Below are 20317 nucleotides of genomic sequence, written 5' to 3' on the forward strand. Positions count from 1 at the left end.
CCCTGGATGCAACACCTGCTTATTTTACTTCTTTTTTTGCAGTGGTTTTGGGCTTAAATATCTAAATCCTATTAGAGACATAACTTCCTTTGGAGGGGGAGAGGGGGCAGGTCAGTACAACAAAAGCAGCTTGCGTGGTTGTACTTTGTAACCTCCAATGCACCCTGGACTTTTAGAGGCATAAAATCCCACCGTAAAGTTTCTCAGGCTAGGAAGCTGCACAACCTCACGCAGCTCCTCTTGGTCCTAAGAAGCCCTTCTTTGCATGAGAGGCTAAAGAAGCATCCCCTCCAGCCCTGGAGGGTTCTCTGAAACACCACTGGCGCAGTTTTCATCTCTGTCATCTCTCACATTGGGATTTTTCTTGTTGGATGAAAAGACAGATCAGAGGGTCCCCCAAAAGCAAACTCAGCAAATTGCCCTTGCAAACAGAGAGGGGAAGAACAGGGCAGAAATGATGGCCCAGCAGTTTCTGGGCAGCTCGCATTACAAAGAGAAGCTGTTAATCAGAAGATGATCTACAGAGATGACAGCCTGGTTCACTCTGGAACCTAATGATGATCAGAAGGCATATAAGAGTTCCATTTTAAAAGCAGCATTGCTAATCCGTACATAGCACAAGGTCCTAAAATTCCATCATCTATGTCCCTTTGGAATTGGGATATCAAATAAATGAGGGAACTGCAAGGTATGAAGATAGAAGCAGCTGCATTTATTGTTGATCATCTTCCAGCTAATGCTCAGCTGGCTGGGGTAAAGAGGCGTAGCATGGGATTGTGTATGAGCCTCTAGAAATATTACTTGCTTTGTGGTCTGGTTCCTGGAAACCCGATAAATAGAGCAGGAAAGGGTGAGATTAAGAAGGCTGATGGTACTGATGAGATGTAGGGAGCAGCAACATCAGCTTCTCCAGGTACCTTGCAGTTTTAACCTCTCAAGCTGATCCACTGGATTTTTCGCCTTCTGTATCTGTGGCCATGCTGAGCCCACGCTAAGGTCCTGAAGGTCCATGCCCAGGCAAATCATGGCATGGGGGTGGCTGGCAGCATTGAGGAGGAGTGAAGAGCCCAGAGAGCCTGAGAGCTTTGCTCTGCCTTTGAAGCCAGCAGCAAGGTCAGCACTCCCCAAATTACCTTCTGAAGGGGTTTCACCATCATCCTTGCTGGGGCTGCCTTCCTTCCAGCTGCTGCATCCTCATGGCGGCGATGGACTCCAAGGGGTACGTGGGGGTCAGGGGACAGGGTTGAGCAACATCAGCAGCACAAAAAAGCTTCCTGCAGTAGAGGGAAGAGCCCTGAAAAATGAAAAAAGTCACTTAAAACACAAATACAACCCCACCTCCTAACAAACAAAGAAAACCCCAAATATCCCTGTTCTCTGCCCAAATGTAACACTGTGGTTTTGCTTTCTTCCAGGTATGGGGATGCAACCCCTTCAGTGATGCAGTTTGCTCTGCAAACACCTGGCAAAGGACTCACCAGCCGGGCAGAAGCTGCTCTCGCTTCAGTATCTGCAGCTCAGAGTCCACCAGCTTATCTCAACCGCAAACTCCTCGCCTGGTGTCCCAGATGCTGTCCCAGCCCCGCCGGCAGTTGGCAAGGAAAGCAAGAGAGGATCTGCTGGAGCCCTGCCACCCGCGAGCCCAGCCTTGGAGTTTATGAGCCCATAAAGAAAACGCCCACGAGGACGCAGCGCCGTACAAACCCACCCCGGGGATATCAGCGGGGCAGGTCACCCTTAACCCCAGTGAGTTTTGCCTCTGCTTGTGTCAGGAGAAGATAAAACCAGGGGGAAAACGGCACAAACAGGCAGCGGGGATGGTCCCTCTGCCCAGCTGCCGGCCACGCCGTGGAGTATTTTGTTGGGAAATACATGCGTCCACATTCTCCCACCCTACGTCCTCCCCTGTCTGGGGCATTTGTCCCCTTGCAATGCCCTGCCTTGGCACCATGAAAGAGCTGGTGCCTGTCCCCCTCCCCGGGCTGTGCTTGCATGTTGTTCCCCCCCACTGCATGGTTGCACAACGAGTTGCTGCAGAGCCTTGAGAGCAGGTGACTCATGCAGGTAATGATGTCCCCGCAAAATTAATTACAGAAACAGCACCATTTATGACTGTGGTTTTTCCAGGAATGATAAGGAGGGTGCGGGGAGAAGGAGGAGGTGACCCATGCTGATCCAAACTTCAGCCCTTGCTCTCCCCGGGGACGGCAGCGTGCTGGCACAGACACCACAGCCACGGGCGAGTAGTGTCTGACTCTTGCAGCGAGCGGTATCCCATCGAAAAGCAGAAGCGTCAGTCAGTGGAGGCACAGAGGATGGACTGGGAGGGAGAAAGTGACCTTGGGTGTCTTCCAAGCCCCATCATAAGAGAGCAGAGATGCTGGCAGACCTGCAACGCGCAGCATGTCATAGAATCATAGAATCATGGAATGGTAAGGGTTGGAAGGGACCTTAAAGATCATTTGGTTCCACAACCCCCCCTGCCAGGAGCAGGGACATCTTCCACCAGACCAGGTTGCTCAGAGCTCCATCCAACCTGGCCTTGAACAATGCCAGGGAGGGGGCAGCCACAGCTTCTCTGGGCAACCTGGGCCAGGGCCTCACCACCCTCATGGTGAAGAATTTCTTCCTAATATCTAATCTAAATCTGCCCTCCTTTAGTTTACAGCCATTCCCCCTTGTCCTATCACTACACACCCTTGTGGAAAACCCCTCTCCATCCTTCCTGGAGGCCCCTTCAGGTACTGGCAGGCTGTTCTAAGGTCACCAGGGAGCCTTCTCTTCTCCAGGCTGAACAGCCCCAACTCCCTCAGCCTGTCCTCGTAGGAGAGGTGCTCCAGCCCTCGGATGATCTTCGTGGCCTGCTCTGGACCCGCTCCAACACATCCATGTCCTTCCTATGCTGGGGGCTCCAGAGCTGGATGCAGGACTCTAGGTGGGGTCTGACGAGAGCGGAGTAAAGGGGCAGAATCCCCTCCCTCACCCTGCTGGCCACGCTGCTCTTGATGCAGCCCAGGGTACGGTTGGCCCTCTGGGATGCAAGTGCACATTGCCGGCTCATGTTGAGCTTCTCATCCACCAATGTCCAACTGCAAAAATGCTGACGGACAGCTTCACACTGAGCCCCGGGGGATGAGGCTGCAGCGGTGTCCCTCTCCCCCCATCTCCTAGTCTGAATCCTTTGACACAACAGCTCTGAAACATCAAAAATCAGGGAAAGCACCAGCCCCCAAAGCGTCAGCGTGGGAAAACTCAGGATAAAGCAGAGGCACTGTGCAAATGGGGAGCAGCAGCTTTTGCAGGATGCTGGCAAGCCTGCAAGGAAGCCAGCGCCTGACCCTGCTCCTGCGTCCCAGGTTATCTCCTTCACCGTCATTTCTCACACTATTTGGATTGATCAGAGTTATTTTTAAGCTCGCTTGCTCCCAAGAAGTGTTGCTGTCCCTTCCCGAGTGTCAGCAGCAGCTGTGAGTAATGGTGCAAAGCCCATCGAGATGTGCCAAAGACCTGGCAGTTTCTTCTGGGGTGTGTGACCCACCAGGGGCAAAACTTACCCCAGGTGTCAGAATTCAAGCTCAAAAAAAATCACCTTCAGGAAGGTGAAATTGCCAGGCAGCTACTGCTGAGTCCTGGGGCTTAGAGGGGGGCTCTGAGCATCGTTTCTGAGTGAGCCTCATCCCTCAGGCAGGTAGAGAAGAGGGACCAGATGGACACACCGTGCAGCCCACCATGGGGAATCAGCCCACCAGCATAAATACAAGCCACGTTTCCTGGGTGGGAGGCAGCGGGGGGAGCTTCACATCGCCCTTCAAAGTGGCTGGCAGCAACAAACTCTCTGCCTCTCACAGCCATTGCTGCAGCAACGTTGGGGGGCTGGACTAGATGACCCACAGAGGTCCCTTCCAACCCCGAACATTCTGTGATTCTGTGATTCTGCGAACTCAAAAGGCCTCAAGTTGCATCAGGGGAGGTTTAGATTGGATATTAGGAAAAATTGCTTTACTGAAAGAGTGGTCAGACATTGGACCAGGCTGCCCAGGGCAACGGTGGAGTCCCCATCCCTGGAAGTATTCAAAAAATGTGTAGATGTGACACTTTGGGATATGGTTTAGTAGGCATAGTGGTGTTGGGTGGATGGTTGGACTTGATAATCTTTGAGGTCTTTTCCAACCTATGATTCTATGACTGTATGATTCTATGAACTCCGCCATCTGCTCTCCCACAACAGGGCTGGCTGCTGCTGGTGCCGTGGAACGGCTGACACAGTGTTCTATAAAGAGAGGGGAAGATGGTCCTCACCCTTCTTCTTCCGTATTTTACGACTGTCCTTTATGAAATTATGTCGTTTTGTTCTTTCCTGGCAGAAATCAGGGGGTTGCAACGCACCTGGGACAATGCAATGTGAGTTACCCCGAAGGGCCAAGGGAGTCTTGGAGGGGAAAAGCAGATGCAAGGACCAGTGAGGAAGAAGAGGGTCTGATAAAACAACCCTTGGCCAAATGTTTTTGCGTCCAAGCAATGTAATGTGGCAAAGGGTGTGGGGGGATCGTGATGGGTGCCGGGAGTGAAGCACATCAGAGTTTGGTTTCATGAGTGCCAGGGAAGCTGCTCTGTGCTGCCTCCTGCTTCACCCTCCTCTTCCATGGGTGAATCTGGAGGACCATGCTAGCCCCTTCCCTGATGGTCCCATCACAGGTGGTGGGGACATTCTGCTGCTCCTCAACGGGGATATCACAGTGAGGTTCCCTCCTACCCTGGGATTATAAACCATATGGGTCGCCCTTCAGGGAACCATGTAGCATGTGATGCTCCTGAGCCCTGATGAGTTTTATGAGGGTTCAGAGTTGATGCTCCATTTTGGGTCAGCAAAGGTGTTTCCCACCGCTCGGGCTCTTGAAGTTATGCTGCGCCCCATGTCTCCCAGGCTGAGCCATGATGCTTGTGCTGCAGATTTCTCATGATGGAGGCTCTTGGGTGGCACTTGTCATCACCAACATGAGCCCAGACACCTCACCAGGTGCTTCTCACACTTCTCATGGGTAGGTGGCCCAGGCAAGCAGAGTCAGGCTGGCCAGCGGGAGCCGCTGGCACTGAGACATCCCTTCCTCAGCATGCCAACGCAGCAAGGGCACAGCAGAGAAGGATGGTGCCCAGCGTGGGGACTCCACCATCTCTCTCTGCCCCAGCATCATCACTGACCTTGCGCTGGTCCTCGCTGGTGGCAATGGGATAACTTACAGCATCCCCGGGTCGGGCCATTCCCAAAGCGTGGAGTGCTCCAGGGCACCCACAAAACACAAAGACCTTGGGTGAGAGGTGAGGTTAGAGCCTGCCATGTTTGGGAAATGTGGGGAGTAGAAGAAAGCAATGGACGATGCTTTCCACCTGGGGGACCATCATCCACGCAGCCTTGAGCTGGGGAAAGAAAAGGAGGCGTGGGGCTGGGGGGGGGCGGTGGGGTTTGCCCCTCAGCTCACTGCCCCCTTGCACCACTCCAGCCCCCAGGAGCAGCCTCTGAGCACTTCAGCTCTCCACCGGTGAAAGACCAGATGGCTGTTATTTGCCCACTGCCCTTCACGGCATGATCCAGGCGCGCTTGAGTCCTGGACACCTTTACAGCTGCACATGTGGCCTGCGGGACCCCAACCTGGACTGCGAGCAGAGCTGCTAGCCCCGTATTTAAGCAGATTACCGAATCACAGAATCACAGAATGGTAGGGGTTGGAAGGGACCTCTGTGGGTCATCGAGTCCAACCCTCCTGCCGAAGCAGGGTCACCTACAGAAGGCTGCACAGGACCTTGTCCAGAAGGGTCTTGAATATCTCCAGAGAAGGAGACTCCACAGCCTCCCTGGGCAGCCTGTTCCAGTGCTCCGTCACCCTCAGAGGGAAGAAGTTCTTCCTCATGTTCAGACGGAACTTCCTGTGCCTCAGTTTGTGCCCATTGCCCCTTGTCCTGTCACTGGGCACTACTGAAAAGAGCTTGGCCCCATCCTCCTGACACCCACGCTGCAGATATTTATAAGCATTTATTAGGTCCCCTTGCAGCCTTCTCTTCTCCAGGCTGAACAAGCCCAGCTCCCTCAGCCTATCCTCGTAGGACAGATGCTCCAGTCCCCTCACTATCCTTGTAGCCCTCCGCTGGACTCTCTCCAGTAGCTCTTCATCTTTCTTGAACTGGGGAGCCCAGAACTGGACACAGTACTCCAGATGAGGCCTCACCAGGGCAGTGTAGAGGGGAAGGAGAACCTCCCTCATCCTGCTGGCCACACTCTTCTTGATGCACCTCAGGATTCCATTGGCCTTCTTGGCAGCCAGGGCACACTGCTGGCTCATGGTTAACCTGTCGTCCACCAGGACACCCAGGTCCCTTTCCGCAGAGCTGCTCTCCAGCAGGTCCACCCCAAGCCTGTACTGATGCATGGGGTTGTTCCTCCCCAGGTGCAGGACCCTGCATTTGCCTTTGTTGAACCTCATCAGGTTCCTCTCTGCCCAACTTTCCAGCCTGTCCAGGTCATGCTGGTTAGTGGGTTTCGGGGTACAAGATGTGGGATGAGGGATGTGTCCTGGTTCACTTCACCCATGGCTGTATTCGGAGGGCCTCTCAGAGTCTTTCGCAACCCTGCCAGCCATCACGACATAGTAGTGACACATCCCTGTTCCCTTATCAGTCTAAACCAGTACGTCAGCGTGGACCTGGCCCACCAGAAAGCCTCACCGGACCCGGGGGAAGCATGGGGGTGTCTGTGAGCACCCACCTTGTTGATGTACACAGAGGACCCAGCATTGGGGACCTGTGCTGGGATGGGAGCAGAGAGCCTGCCCTTCATGGGTCACACGTAACTGTTGGTCTGGGAGGGACATGTTTCCCTTAGGACACTGCTGCAGCACCTAAGGGTAAATAACAACTTAAAAGTGAGACAGGAACAAAGCTGGAGATGGGGTGATAGCAGGGGAACATACATACCAGGGCACCAAAGCCCGTGTCACGATCATCTCCTTATCCCCGCTGGTGCGTGCTGGCTGCCTTCAGCATGCAGCCTTCAAAAGAAACATGAAAAGCTGCTTTTTGCATTGCTCAGAGGAGAGGAATCCCCACTGCAGCTGCCGGGAGAGGGCATTACAGCCCCAGGAATGGGGAAGGACCTGCCAGGAGAGCCCGGCAAGCTCTCTGCTCACGGTGTTCAAGCTGCAGATCCTCCAAAAAGACGAGCTTGGGAATGCAACTTGGAAGTCTTCTGGGTGCTACTACAAATGAGGGACCCAGTAAAAGCATAATCTGCATGGGGTGCTGCAGTTTTCCCTGCGGCGTGTGATACGGAACATCTCTTCTCTGTTGCACCTACCTGTGTATTGCTCCTAACTCCCCCATTTTGCTCCCAAATATGGAATCATGGATTCACAGAGTCATAGAATGGTTTGGGTTGGAAGGGACCTTTAGAGGTCATCTAGCCCAACCCCCCTGCAGCGAGCAGGGACATCTTCAACCGGATCAGGTTGCTCAGAGCACCGTCCAACCTGGCCTTGAATGCTTCCAGGGATGGGGCCTCCACTACCTCTCTGGGCAATCCATTAGAGTGTTTCACCACCCTGACTGTAAAAAAATTCTTCCTTATATCCAGTCTAAATCTAGCCTCCCTTAGTTTAAAGCCATCACTCCTTGTCCTGTCACAACAGGCCTTGCTAGAAAGATTTTCCCAAATATCCTGCAGTTACACACCAAACAATTGTTCCCACTAGGATTTAGCTGCCAGTTCAATTCGTCTGGCTCAGACCTGAAGCCGTGTGTTCCCCAGAACTTCTCCCTGTCTTTCCTCCCCTCTTCTCCTGCCATAGATCAGCTGGTCTAACACAAGGCACGGCACCTCCCTGCAAAACCCACCCCAGAGTCACACAGGAGCTAAGAGGACAAGGCAGTAAATTTAGGAATGGAGAAGTAAAACTTTAAAGATGCGGGGGAGACACCACAGACATAGCAATAATTGCACCCGTAGCCTCAGGACACCCCTGTGAGACCATCACATGGGGTATTCCCTCCTGTGCAGATGGAAGAAAATCATAGAATCATAGGTTGGGAAAGACCTCTACGATCATCAAGTCCAAAATGAGGCATGGGGGATAGAGAACTGGGACTGGATGTATTTTGCAGCCAGGACGTCTTGACCAGGACTGCTGCAGGAGCTCCTCTCCTTTGCCATGGGTCTGCCTTCCCAGACGTAGCTGAGTGGGTCCTTCGTTTTCTCTGCATAAAAGGTTTCACCACAAACCTGCTGCACACACACAACCAGCTGAGGAGAGCACTGCTGAACATCATATTCTGCTGGTTTGGACCTCAGAAATGCACCTACAATGGACAGGCACCAAGGTTTGAAAGTGTGACCTGTGACAGCTTCATTAGGGGCTTCCTCAGTGGAGATGCGTTGAGACCTCAGTTTTGTAGAAATGTTTGGTTAAAGGCTGAAATCTTCAGAACTATTTACCTGACTCCAACACTTTTTCAGCTACCAAAAAAACCTTGACTAATTATTTATTTTTAAATTTGGTTATGAATTCACCTGTGAGAAAAGCTCCCTAGGGCTGTGAAGAGCCTTCAAATTAGTTATACTTCACTGAAATCAACATGATCCATTACTTCAAGCCTTCAAAATCATTTGTTGTCCAACATCTCCCACCCACACAACTGCTGGACAATTCAGACAAGTTCATCTCAAGGGAAGAGGCCTCTAAGACAGAAAGTCTGCCCAGAAATGACGGAAAATGATAGCTAGTTAGAGATAGACTGTGCATACTCCACAGAGCAGGAGGTAGAGCCACCAAACACCAATCCAGCAGCATTTTTAGGAACTCTTTCAGGGAAAAAGGAGCATAAGTTTGCCTGGTACCCTGCTTTGTGAAGCTTCAGAGGAGGAGGTATCTACTCCCAGTTAGATTTCCTTTCTCTAATGGGACAAGGACATCCAACATGGGATGCTACCACATCATGGCAAAGAGAATCGCTCACAATCCCAGCCAGTTGGGCTGCAATGTTCCTCTTCCTCAAGTGACGGGGCCCCTCATCTTTGCACAAACCAGAGAAACCGGTCTCTCCTCTGGCTTTCCCAAAAAAGAGATGTTGGAAAGCAGTCTTCAGCTAGAGCATCTGTTCCGAGCAGAGGAGATTTTATGAAGTGACATCAGCTGCCTTATTCTAGCTGGCTATGTTAAGTCCCCGTGCAAGATGTTCCCTTCCAGCGCACTCTCTAAGATCTGTCTCAGCACCCAGCTGACTCATAAGAGATTCTCGCTGCTCCTTACCCCCACGTTCGCTGGAGGCTGACCTCAGAAATTCCTCCCAGCACTGCGTTACGTTTCTCGGACTTCAGGTGGGAAGTTTTACAAAGAGGAGATGAACTGTAGAAGAAGGGTTCTGGTGGCACAGGCGTCCTCCCCAAACCGCGATGTTCCTGCTCCCCGCTGCAATGAAGCACTTGAGCAAACAAGCACGTAGGATGATAAACTCCGGCTCTTGTCATCAGTCTCATCCTACTGATCCTGCAAGAAACAGCGATGCTGGGGAAGGTGGTTGTAGGCACCTATCCCAAATCCTCCCCTGATCTCCTCCTCTGCACTAGGAGCCTCAGACATCAAGCTCTACCTGGGGAGAAAACAAGCATCCAGGAGGCAAGAATTTCCCTCACCAGACGCCTCCTCCTCTTCCTCCTCAAGCCATGGTCTAGACCTGGATTCCAGACTGATGTATCTCAGAGCATCAACTGTGTCTGAATAAGTTAAAAGAAGTGGTAAAAATCACACTTGCTGCAACAGCATTTGGCGTAGTCACTTTGCTCAATCAAATAAGATCCGATTAATCTAAAATAGGTCAGAGAAAAACAACCCCTCCTTTAAGCACCCCCACTCATTTCTACTGTCGCTGCAACCATCATTGAAACAGCAAGTGAAGGAGAACCAAGTCATTCAATCAGGTTTTATTTAAGGTTTCAACTTTATTTTTAAAAAGGACTGAGCAGACCTCGCACGTTAAACAAACCCAGCACTACAGGAGAGTTACGCCCAGGCAGGATGAAGAGAAACACATTATGCGGCTGATCTTAAAACGGCAACAGCCCCTGTATTTCCAGGTGGGACACGACACAAAGACATTTGCTGGCACGAGAAAGCTGCAGTCAAAAACCAGTCAGTGCAGAGCAAAAAGTCTTCTTCACAAACATGAGACCAAAGCCCAGTGACTGCTGACACAATCCCAAAGCAGCGCTGACCATGAAAAGACGCTGTACCGATGCTGCAAGGCAAGAGGGAATGAGCTGCTTGTCATCTGCAGAAGCCTATGCTGAATTTGCGTCTGCCGTTTCCCATACCGGTGAAATCTGCCCTCTCTCTTCGGTTCCTTGGCACACCAAGGCCATCTCCTCCATTCTATCTCCTGCTTTCCCTTTTCAGCTGAATTTTGTCATTTTTTGTGAACCTCCTGGATTAGCTCCAGCTCTTTCAGCGCCGGCTGTGACTCAAAGCCATATTGCTGCTCCTGTCTCCACTTCCAGCTCCTCTTCCTTTCCCAGGCTCCTTTCCACTCTCCTCCTTCAGAGATGTTGCTGCCTTGAGATGCAGCGGGCTGCTGCGGCACTCCCTGAATTCCCTCAGCAACTGTGCAATTGAGGTTTTAACCACTGCTTCATCCTACCCCAGCACTCCTTGGACCAACTCCATCTTCTTCTGTAGCTCTTCCCACCACTTCTCTGCAGGCATCCATTTCGGAAGCGAGTTTTTGTCCCGCTCCCATCTGTATTGCTGTTTCGTTACTGTTGGCTACACTCTGTCAAAGTTGGCAGCTGCTTCTCCATCTTCGACACTGTGAGCTGTCATTAGCAACAAACGAAGAGATCCTAGAGCATCAATCACCATATGCTTGATCCAGCTGCGCTTACAAGCCCAAAATACATCTACAGGCTCTCTAATACTGTTGAAACAAGAAGCCACTAAAAAGTCTTGTTATTTTACAGTAGGAAGATGAATGGAGAATCAGACTTCGCCTTTAACAATTTTAACACCAAAGATGTCATCATCCACTGCACAAATGGGTTATGCAAGCTCTTAATTAGGAACAAGGTTCAAACAAATATTATTCTTGAACTTTGTCCTGGACCAATTTTACTGTCAGCCAAGGATGGTAGGCTTTAAGGAAGCAAGCACCTACGTACAGGCCATTGCAGCCCACTCTTGCACGGTCACTTAGCTGCAGATGTGCCCTGCTTACACCACTTTGAGAGACAGATGGATTAGGGTACTAAGGGAGAGCTCAGCTAAGAAGCGCCAGCCTTTTACACGCCTCACGTCTCTGACCAGGCGACGTTGTTGGCACTTTCTCAAAACCAGGCCCCTGAAAAGGGGCAGCAAGTTGGAAACAAAACTCTGCGGCAACCCCAGCCGCTTTCCAAAACAGTGGCTTTTGTGTCCGTGGGGTGTTTACCCTCCAAGCCTCTTCTCAAGCCCTGAGCAGATCGTTTAAGTTAAGTAAGTGTCTCCATGGAAACCTCCTTTCTCAAGGAGCCTCCTTGCTGGACAAAACCACGCACCCTTTTGTTTGAAAGGGAAAGGCAGTTTGGTAGCAGCATAATGCCTGTCTAGAGAAGGGCCTATAGTGACTCATCATCAGATTTATGTCCTTTAAAAACATGTCCATTCAATTAAGACATTCTTGGGATGGCTAAAGGTGTGCTATCGCTGCTGCAACTAAACTAGTCAGTTCTGCCATCCCCTCCATCCCTGCCCTGGCTCTTAGAATCACAGAATCATAGAATGGTTTGGGTTGGAAGGGACCTTAAAGACCATCTGGTTCCAAATCCCCTGCCATGGGCAGGGACACCTTCCACCAGACCAGGTTGCTCAAAGCCTCATCCAACCTGGCCTTGAACACACCCAGGGAGGGGGCATCTTCGCCCTCAGCATCACAGCCTGCCTTCTTCAAGGTACACAGGGTCTGCGTACCCCTCTCACACACAAATTCCTGGACCCGGTGAACTCCAAATCAACAGTTTGTTTAAAAAAACCCTACAGCTAAAGTAATAAACTCAATGCCCATTCTCAAAATATAGGAAGCGTCTTGTCGAAGCTACTAGTTGGTTTTTAAATAAGACAATCCTCCATGTTTTGGAAAAGAAGAGATGAGTTTTAGCCTCTCCCTCCACCAAGCCCTTTGTAAGCTGTAGTGTGTTTTATCATTTCGGGTATAGGACCATTTGAGACCCCTCAAAAAAGAAACCAATTTTCAGAAAGCATACTCCAGCAATTGAATATTTTATGTTCTAATATAGAAAAGAGACTTTGATATTAATAGGCAAATAAATAATTAAGGGCTGTGATTAAAAACAGTTTCAACTCAGGCAAATGACTTCACACAGTATGTAAAAAAAGAAAAAAAGCAAAGCCACCGAAGAAGTCGCATTCAAATCACAGCAGAGTCAAGATGTTCTCAGAAAAAAAGCCCACAGGTTAATTTTTAAGTCAGAGAGTCGCTATTTAAGAGCTCTTTTTAGACAGGAAGGTGCCGTCACGGGCTATCTGAAAGCTAACAAACACAGGTGCTGGCACTGGGCAATGCACAGATAAAGACAGCGTGGAGGAAAGGCTGTATTTCAGAACGACGACAAAATAATCCCATTCTCCATTACAACATTTTTTAAGATTTTCTGAGAACATAAAAACATGACATGCCTGTCAACTTTCAACTAGGCCCAGGCACTCTATAGCAGTCACCTCCTTTTCCCACCCATCACAGGTGGGGAAAAAAAACCCCTGGGACGAGACGACACACATTTATGGTTACCATCTTGCAGCTTCCCAGTGGAGAATGAAAGCCTTTTGGCAAACTCCTCTCCAGCAGCTAACAGAAACCAGGCAGGACTGAGTCGAAGTGGAAGTCAGTGAGACAGAAGCACATCACTAGCGTAAGTGATGATTAGGGGGGGCTGGAGCATCTCTCCTATGAGGAAAGGCTGAGGGAGCTGGGCTTGTTTAGCATGGAGAAGAAAAGGTTGAGAAGGGACCTTATAAATGCTTATAAATATCTTAAGGGTGGGTGTCAGGAACATGGGGCCAAAGAAGAGGCGAGCCACAGAAATGATCTGAGGGCTGGAACCCCTCTGCTGGGAGGAGAGGCTGGGAGAGCTGGGGCTCTTCAGCCTGGGGAAGAGAAGTCTCCAAGGATACCTTATTGCGGCCTTCCAATACCTGAAGGGGCCTACAGGAAGGATGGAGAGGGGCTTTTGACAAGGGTCTGGAGTGATAGGACAAACGGTAACGGCTTTAAACTGAAAGAGGGGAGATTCAGATTAGACATAAGGAAGGAATTCTTCACTATGAGGGTGGTGAGGCCCTGGCCCAGGTTGCCCAGAGAAGCTGTGGCTGCGCCCTCCGTGGAAGTGTCCAAGGCCAGGCTGGACGGGGCTTGGAGCACCCTGGTCTGGTGGAAGGGGTCCCTGCCCATGGCAGGGGGGTTGCAACGAGAAGATGTATCAGTTCCCTTCCAACCCAAATCATTCTATGATTCTGAGATTCTATGAAAATGTTCAGTGGTTCCCAGTGACAGGACAAGGGGCAACGGGCACAAAGTGAAGCAGAGGAAGTTCCAGCTGAACATGAGGAAGAAATTCTTCCCTCTAAAGGTGACAGAGCCCTGGAACAGGCTGCCCAGGGAGGTTGTGGAGTCTCCTTCTCTGGAGATATTCAAACCCTGGCTGGATGTGGTCCTGTGCAGCCTGTTCTGGGTGACCCTGCTTCGGCAGGGGTGTTGGACTAGATGATCCCCAGAGATCCCTTCTAACCCCTACCATTCTGTGTGATTCTGTGATAAGAAGAGGGATAAAGAGTCATTCATGTTGATTCCTTTCCATTATGCAACAGAGAATCCATGAGAGCGACTTAAACACATACAAATACCCTTCTCTACCTTCTTTGGGGAAATTTAGCAGAAACCCTACTGCAGAAAAATAAGCTCACATGCGTGCTCACAGACACGGCCTATCTGCCTTAAGGTTCTCATCTCAGTGTGATGCCGAGGATGGGGCAGGGAAGGGAGCTGAAGAGAAGTCAGAGACATTAAACACATTTGAGGATCGGATTTAACCCTGTGCTGTCAAAAAAAGTCAAATGCCAAATCTGGAAGACCAGAGCCATATGAGATTTTAGATTCAGGGAGATCTAGCCCCCAACTCCTTTATTCCCATGTATGCCATCTTGAGACTTCCAGAAGAAATACAAACAAACTCGTTATCAAAGGGAATTATTCAAGGGTAGTGGCCATCCATTTTGCAATCTCCACCCAAGCTCCAAGCAGAAGAGCTCATCAATAGATCGTATCCCTCTCCAGGCTGGCAACTTTACTGTTTTGCCCAAGGAATTCATCCATGAATACAAGCTTTGTGAGGGCAAACTCTTAATATTACAGGGAGATGAAATATATACACACAAAAGGAGAGAGGCTGCAGACTTTGGCAATGGACTTCAGACTTCACCCTTGTGTCAAACAGTGACCACTCCGAAGCACAAAGGATGGGAGAAGGCACCACAAAAGCAAAATACCCTTACAAACTCTATCTGCACCCAGTAGAAGTAGTGTAAGAGCTGTCATGTATTGTGGAGCAAATAGGAAAAACATATTTTAATTAAAACCCAGGTGCAGGGAAGAAAGGGCTGAGCCAGCAGCAGGTCTCAGCAAGAAGCAGGAACGAGTTTCTGTGCAACACATGTGCTTTGGAAAAAGATGAGACCTTACTTTAGAATGTGTTTAAACTCACCCCATACATGGGAAAGCATCTCCCCCAGTTATAATACAGATCTTTTATCAATTTTTCTCTATATGTAAAGTTACTCCCCTGAGAGCCGCTTGCTGTCCAAAGGACTGCAGAAGAAGGGGTACGAGACAAGGTTATACCACTTCATCCAACACATTCAAGCACCCAGTGACAATACCAACAATAATCCCATCCGACAGGCTTGTCTGGTGACAGTGAATTCTCCGATCCTCCCTCAGCCCCAAATTAAGAAACGCAGCAGTCATTTTATTAAAAATCAGTATACAATTGAACATAAGCCCAGTGTTTACAACCAATCCCTCTAGTAGTTCCAGGTTTCCTCATGTTTTACAGACTATTAGCAACCAAAAGAATCAGTAGCATAAAGAAACCACTATCATTTAAAAAAATTAATGTCCCCACGTCTCCAAGGAGAAAGCAGCATCCACGATCAGTCTGTTTTCCATTGGACTTGCTCTAAGAAACAAGAGTTTTCAACATCATATTGCAGGCAAATCTTATCTTTATAATAGTAATTGCTCTGTTTATCATATAGGGCAAGGGTCTCTAAGAACCCTCACAGCACTGATAAAATAACGCTAAAAGAGCTCCCTGGCAATTTTTTCTGTGATTTACCTGCTAGAACATCAGTCATGTTTGAGATTTGTTTAACAAGTTGAGCTGAAACAAAAGGTGGGGGGGAGGGGGGCCCAAGTCACACAATTTGGCAGAAAGATTATCCATGAATTAAGTTCTCCAGTGGCTGCAGGAAGCACACAGCAGCTTTCTCCGTGCTCCCTCGAGGCATCCAGCAGCGCTGTATTCACGCCCTCGGTCCCCTTTCGGTTGTTACAGCTGTCCACGTTTCTGCCGCCCACTTCCTTTGCTCCTCGAGTCATCCAATGCACAGAGCAGCCTCAGTGGTGTAATAGCAGCTTGCCAGAAGCAGGAAAAGTCCAGCCAGCAAAAGATTTAATTTATTAAGATAAACGCGGTCTAAAGACTCCACATTATTTTTAAAAGTAAACACCATAAGAAATATGAAAACAAACTGGCTTTGCTGCGTGTAGGTCAGGTTCAGATGTTCTCAGAAAGATCTCCTCAACCATGTGGAATACTCTTCCCCTCTCACCCCTGTCACAAGGATGGAAAGACAGTTCACTAAGATCAGCAATGTCCCCATTGCGTGCCCGTCCACGTCCAGTGAACAATACTTCTGCCACCCTTCAAGGGAGATCAAAGTTTTAAGAACACCCCTGTGAAGAATGAGCAGAAGGGGAGAGAGGCAGGTAATTCGGTCTCTGAAATGAACGTTTACAAGTCTTGACATGATGACTGTGTTGACTCCACCGCTTTAATGGTTGTTCTTGGCTGCCTCTTTAGCTGCAATAATCAGAGGAGTGAGACTAGACAGAGGCTTTGCAATTTTCAGGAACTGGTGCTAGGAAGAAGAAAAAAGAAAAAGTGTTAAGTTTTTCAGAACATGCCCCAGAAGTCTGGTGGCTACTCAAAATATTGGCAACTAGACCCACATGAAGTCTAACAACCTACTCTTATTCCCAGGGTATTCAGTCCCTAGTGCTGGAAGACAGGGATGGACAGCAGAATAAACGTCCCATAATCCAGGAGGAAGCAGTTAACAACCTGCTATGCCACCTGGACACTTACAAATCCATGGAGCCGGATGGGATCCACCCAAGAGTACCGAGGGAACTGGTGCAGGAGCTTGCCAAACCAATCTCCATCATCTATCAGCAGTCCTGGATAACAGAGGAGGTCTCAGGTGACTGGAGGATCACCAATGTACCACCCATCTATGAGAAGGGCCAGAAGGAGGATCCCAGAAACTACAGGCCTGTCCTCCTGACCTTGGTGCCAGGCAAGATTATGGAGCGATTCATCCTGAGTGCACTCACCGGGCATGTGAAGGACAACCAGGAGATCAGACCCAGCCAGCATGGGTTCATGAAAGGCAGGTACTGCTTGACCAACCTGATCTCCTCCTATGACCAGGTGACCGCCCTAGTGGATGAGGGAAAGGCTGTGGATGTTGTGTACCTGGACTTTAGTAAGGCCTTTGACACTGTTCCCACAGCACCCTCCTGGAGAAACTACCTGCCCATGGTTTGGATGGGTGTACTCTTCACTGGATAAAGAACTGGCTGGATGGCCAAACCGAGAGAGTTGTGGTGAATACAGTTAAATCCAGTTGGTGGCCTGTCACGAGTGGTGTTCCCTAGGCTCAGTTTTGGGTCTGGTCTTAACATCTTTATCAGTGATCTGGATGAGGGGATCGAGTGCTCCCTCAGTACGTTTGCAGATGACACCAAGCTGGGTGGGAGTGTCAATCTGCTTGAAGGTAGGAAGGTTCTGCAGAGGGATCTGGACAGACTGGATCAATGGGCTGAGGCCAATCATACGAGTTTCAGCAAGGTCAGATGCCGGTCCTGCCCTTGGGTCACAACAACCCCATGCAACGCTACAGGCTTGGGGAGGAGTGGCTGGAAAGCTGCACAGCAAAAAAGGACCTGGGGGTGCTGCTTGACAGTCGGCTGAACATGAGCCAGCAGTGTGCCCAGGTGGCCAAGAAGGCCAACGGCATCCTGGCTTGGGTCAGGAATGGTGTGGCCAGCAGGAGTAGGGAGGGGATCGTGCCCCTGGACTCAGGACTGGAGTGCTGTGTTCAGCTTTGGGCCTCTCACTACAAGAAGGACATTGAGGGGCTGGAGCACGTCCAGAGGACAGCAATGAGGCTGGTGAGGGGTCTGGAGAACAAGTCTGATGAGGAGCGGCTGAGGGAGCCGGGGCTGTTCAGTTTGGAGAAGAGGAGGCTGAGGGGACACCTTATTGCTCTCTACAACTCCCTGAAAGGAGGTTGTAGTGAGGCAGGTGTTGGTCTGTTCTCCCAAGTAACCAGCGATAGGATGAGAGGCAATGGCCTCAAGTTGCGTCGGGGGAGGTTTAGATTGTATATTAGGAAAAATTTTTTTACTGAAAGAGTGGTCAGGCATCAGAATAGGCTGCCCAGGGAAGTGGTGGAGTCACCATCCCTGGAAGCGTTCAAGAAATGTGTAGATATGGCATTTCAGGACACGGTTTAGCAGGCATGGTAGTGATGAGTTGACGGTTGGACTTGATGATCTTGGAGGTCTTTTCCAACCTTAATGATTGTATGATTCTAATCTCTGAACAGGTGAAAGCAAAAGGTCTGTTACCTGAAGTGATGAACAGAGCTGCACCCAACACACGCTAAATTCTCCAACATTTGTACATGTTCAAGACCAAGTAAAACTCTGCAAGTTCCCTTGGGGAATTAGAAATTCTTGCAAAATCTACAGTGAAATTCTGTGTGGAAGGAAGGTGTACTAAAAACAAGCTGTATGGTTCAAACACAAGGCACAGGGCTTCCTGCAGCAATCACCTCTCATTTTTCTCTTCCCTGTTATCACAGATCTGGGGAAAACATTTCCTTGGCCTTCTACAGGTATTACAAATTTGCAAAACAGCTGGAATTCAGGAGAGCAGCACAGGGCTTGCAATACAGAACCATTCAGTCAGTCTCCTATACAAGGTATTCTGTTAAGTAAAACAATATCGATTATCAAAACAGCTCTCAGATGAGAGTGAAGGCATGCAGGGCAAGTTCACAAGCTGTTCTGAAAACAAAAAGCAACTATATCCCACAGGACTTCCGAGCATCAGAAGGGATCAATCACCCAAGGCAACATGCTTCAGAGATAAAAAAAAAAAAAAAATCAGAGGCCAAAAGGTAGTTAAAAACAGGCAGAAGTGTTACAATCAAAATGTTCTCCAAGGAACAGAACATTACTGCTCTCTGATATTTTGGAGCTGGAAAGTCCAGGAGAAAAAGTGATCTTTCAACTACTGCTATGCTGCCAGTGATTAATGCTTCATTACAGTCTCAGAAGGCAGCAACACATCCAAAACTGAATCCACCAAAGTAGCAGAAAGAAAGGAAAACAAAAAAGGGAACTGTCTCACAGTTGAGGTCTGAGTGCCCCTGACCACAGATTTCTTTTACAAAGAGCTACATTTTCCACCCCCACAGCAAATTTGAAAGAAGGAACACAGGAACCACTCCTCTCATCCATGCTGGTAAAAAGCCTGGCAGCTTGGCCCTTCCCTTACACCAGGAGATCAGATTAAGACATCAGGTTTTCAGTGAAATAACTGATGATAGGGTGGTGGGACCCTGGCCCAGGTTGTCCAGAGCAGCTATGGCTGTCCCCTCCCTGGCAGTGTTCAAGGCCAGGTTGGACGGGGCTTGGAGCAGCCTGGTCTGGTGGAAGGGGTCCCCACCCATGGCAGGAGAGTTGGACTAGAGGATCTTTAAAGGTCCCTTCCAACCCAAACCATTCCATGCTTCTATGATATCTCACAAGCTTTGTTCCATCACCTCTGTAAGGAGTAGTAGCTGGAAAAACGCGGTAACGCCAAACTGCTCCAGTTAACGCAAGCCGTGCATATTCCAAAGAGCTTTGTGAGCACTCCGCTGGAAGGGAGAGAACCAGAACATCCCATAGCTAGAAGCCTTCCTGCTGCCCAAATCGGAATAAGCACGGCAAGACTGTAACTACACATACAGATGTCACAGCCAGCTGTGTGAAGAAGCCACAGGGATGAAGAGGCTCAGCATTTGGCAGGCCTGGGGCACAGCTATTATTTGAGGTTGGTTACAGAACACGCTGCACCGCTGCTGCTAGTAGGAAGTACAGGATGAAGAGGGAGTAGTCTGTTAACGTTTTATTATAGATTTAGGTTTTGGGGTTGTTTTTCCTTTTTTCTGGCAGGTTACCTTAGCTGCGCTTGTGCCTTCAGCTGACGCAGTATTTAAGATCTCGCCATAAGCCTGCCCTCACTCGGGACTGCACGCTTACGTTGGCTCAGCCCTGTTCCCCATCACCTACCTGTAGCAGCTCTTTCGCAGAACCTCTCTTTTCCACGTCCATTTCAAGACAGCGATTTAAGAAGTCTCGGAATATGGGTGAAAGCTTTTCCGGATTCTGCAGTTCCGGAGTCCCGTTAGTAGCAATGAGATACAGAGCCTAAAGCGCAAACAAGCACCAAAGAAACAGGAGGTTATGAACGCTAGATTCTATCTCTGGATTACAGAGACACTCATTTCTCCTCCCTCTCCCTCCAGTTCAATGGAAAGAGAGAAAAAAAATCCCCACCTTATCAGAGTAACTAATCAATGCTTAAGTTTCAGCAAACAGAATAGCTGCCAGCCCTCTTTTTATGTGGATGGGATCCAATCCTTTATTGTTTCACCCTCGTAATCTGGGTTTGGATCCTGCAGCCCTCCCGAGGGATTAGGAGGACAAAAACAACATTCCAGACCGTGTTTACACAGGGAAGTTAACTGGCATGACTCTACCAGTGCTAGACTCCTGCAATAACTATATCCTCATGGGAAGGTACCCCTGAATAAACAGCAGATTTTATTCTGTCGGTACTCAGCCTGAGTGCACAAGGCCTAGAAAGTCAATAGTACAAAGCTGGCTCCTTACA

General features: G+C 49.4%; 1 protein-coding gene across 12 annotated transcripts in view; it reads right to left on the bottom strand.

Annotated features, from left to right (window-relative positions):
• Window positions 1–10004: 10004 nt before the first annotated feature.
• PAK1 (p21 (RAC1) activated kinase 1) overlaps window positions 10005–20317 on the bottom strand; it is a 124328-nt gene continuing 114015 nt past the window's right edge. For all 12 annotated transcript variants that reach the window (XM_075415924.1, XM_075415916.1, XM_075415965.1 and 9 more), the window contains 2 exons: window positions 19714–19851; window positions 10005–16226 (listed from right to left, as the gene is read on the bottom strand). In XM_075415924.1, coding sequence (XP_075272039.1) covers window positions 16140–16226; window positions 19714–19851 — 225 coding nt within the window. In that variant the 3' untranslated portion in view covers window positions 10005–16139. The remainder of the gene's footprint in view (window positions 16227–19713; window positions 19852–20317) is intronic.

The sequence above is a fragment of the Opisthocomus hoazin genome, chromosome 1, assembly GCF_030867145.1.
Source record: "Opisthocomus hoazin isolate bOpiHoa1 chromosome 1, bOpiHoa1.hap1, whole genome shotgun sequence".
NCBI classification, from domain to species: Eukaryota; Metazoa; Chordata; class Aves; order Opisthocomiformes; family Opisthocomidae; genus Opisthocomus; species Opisthocomus hoazin.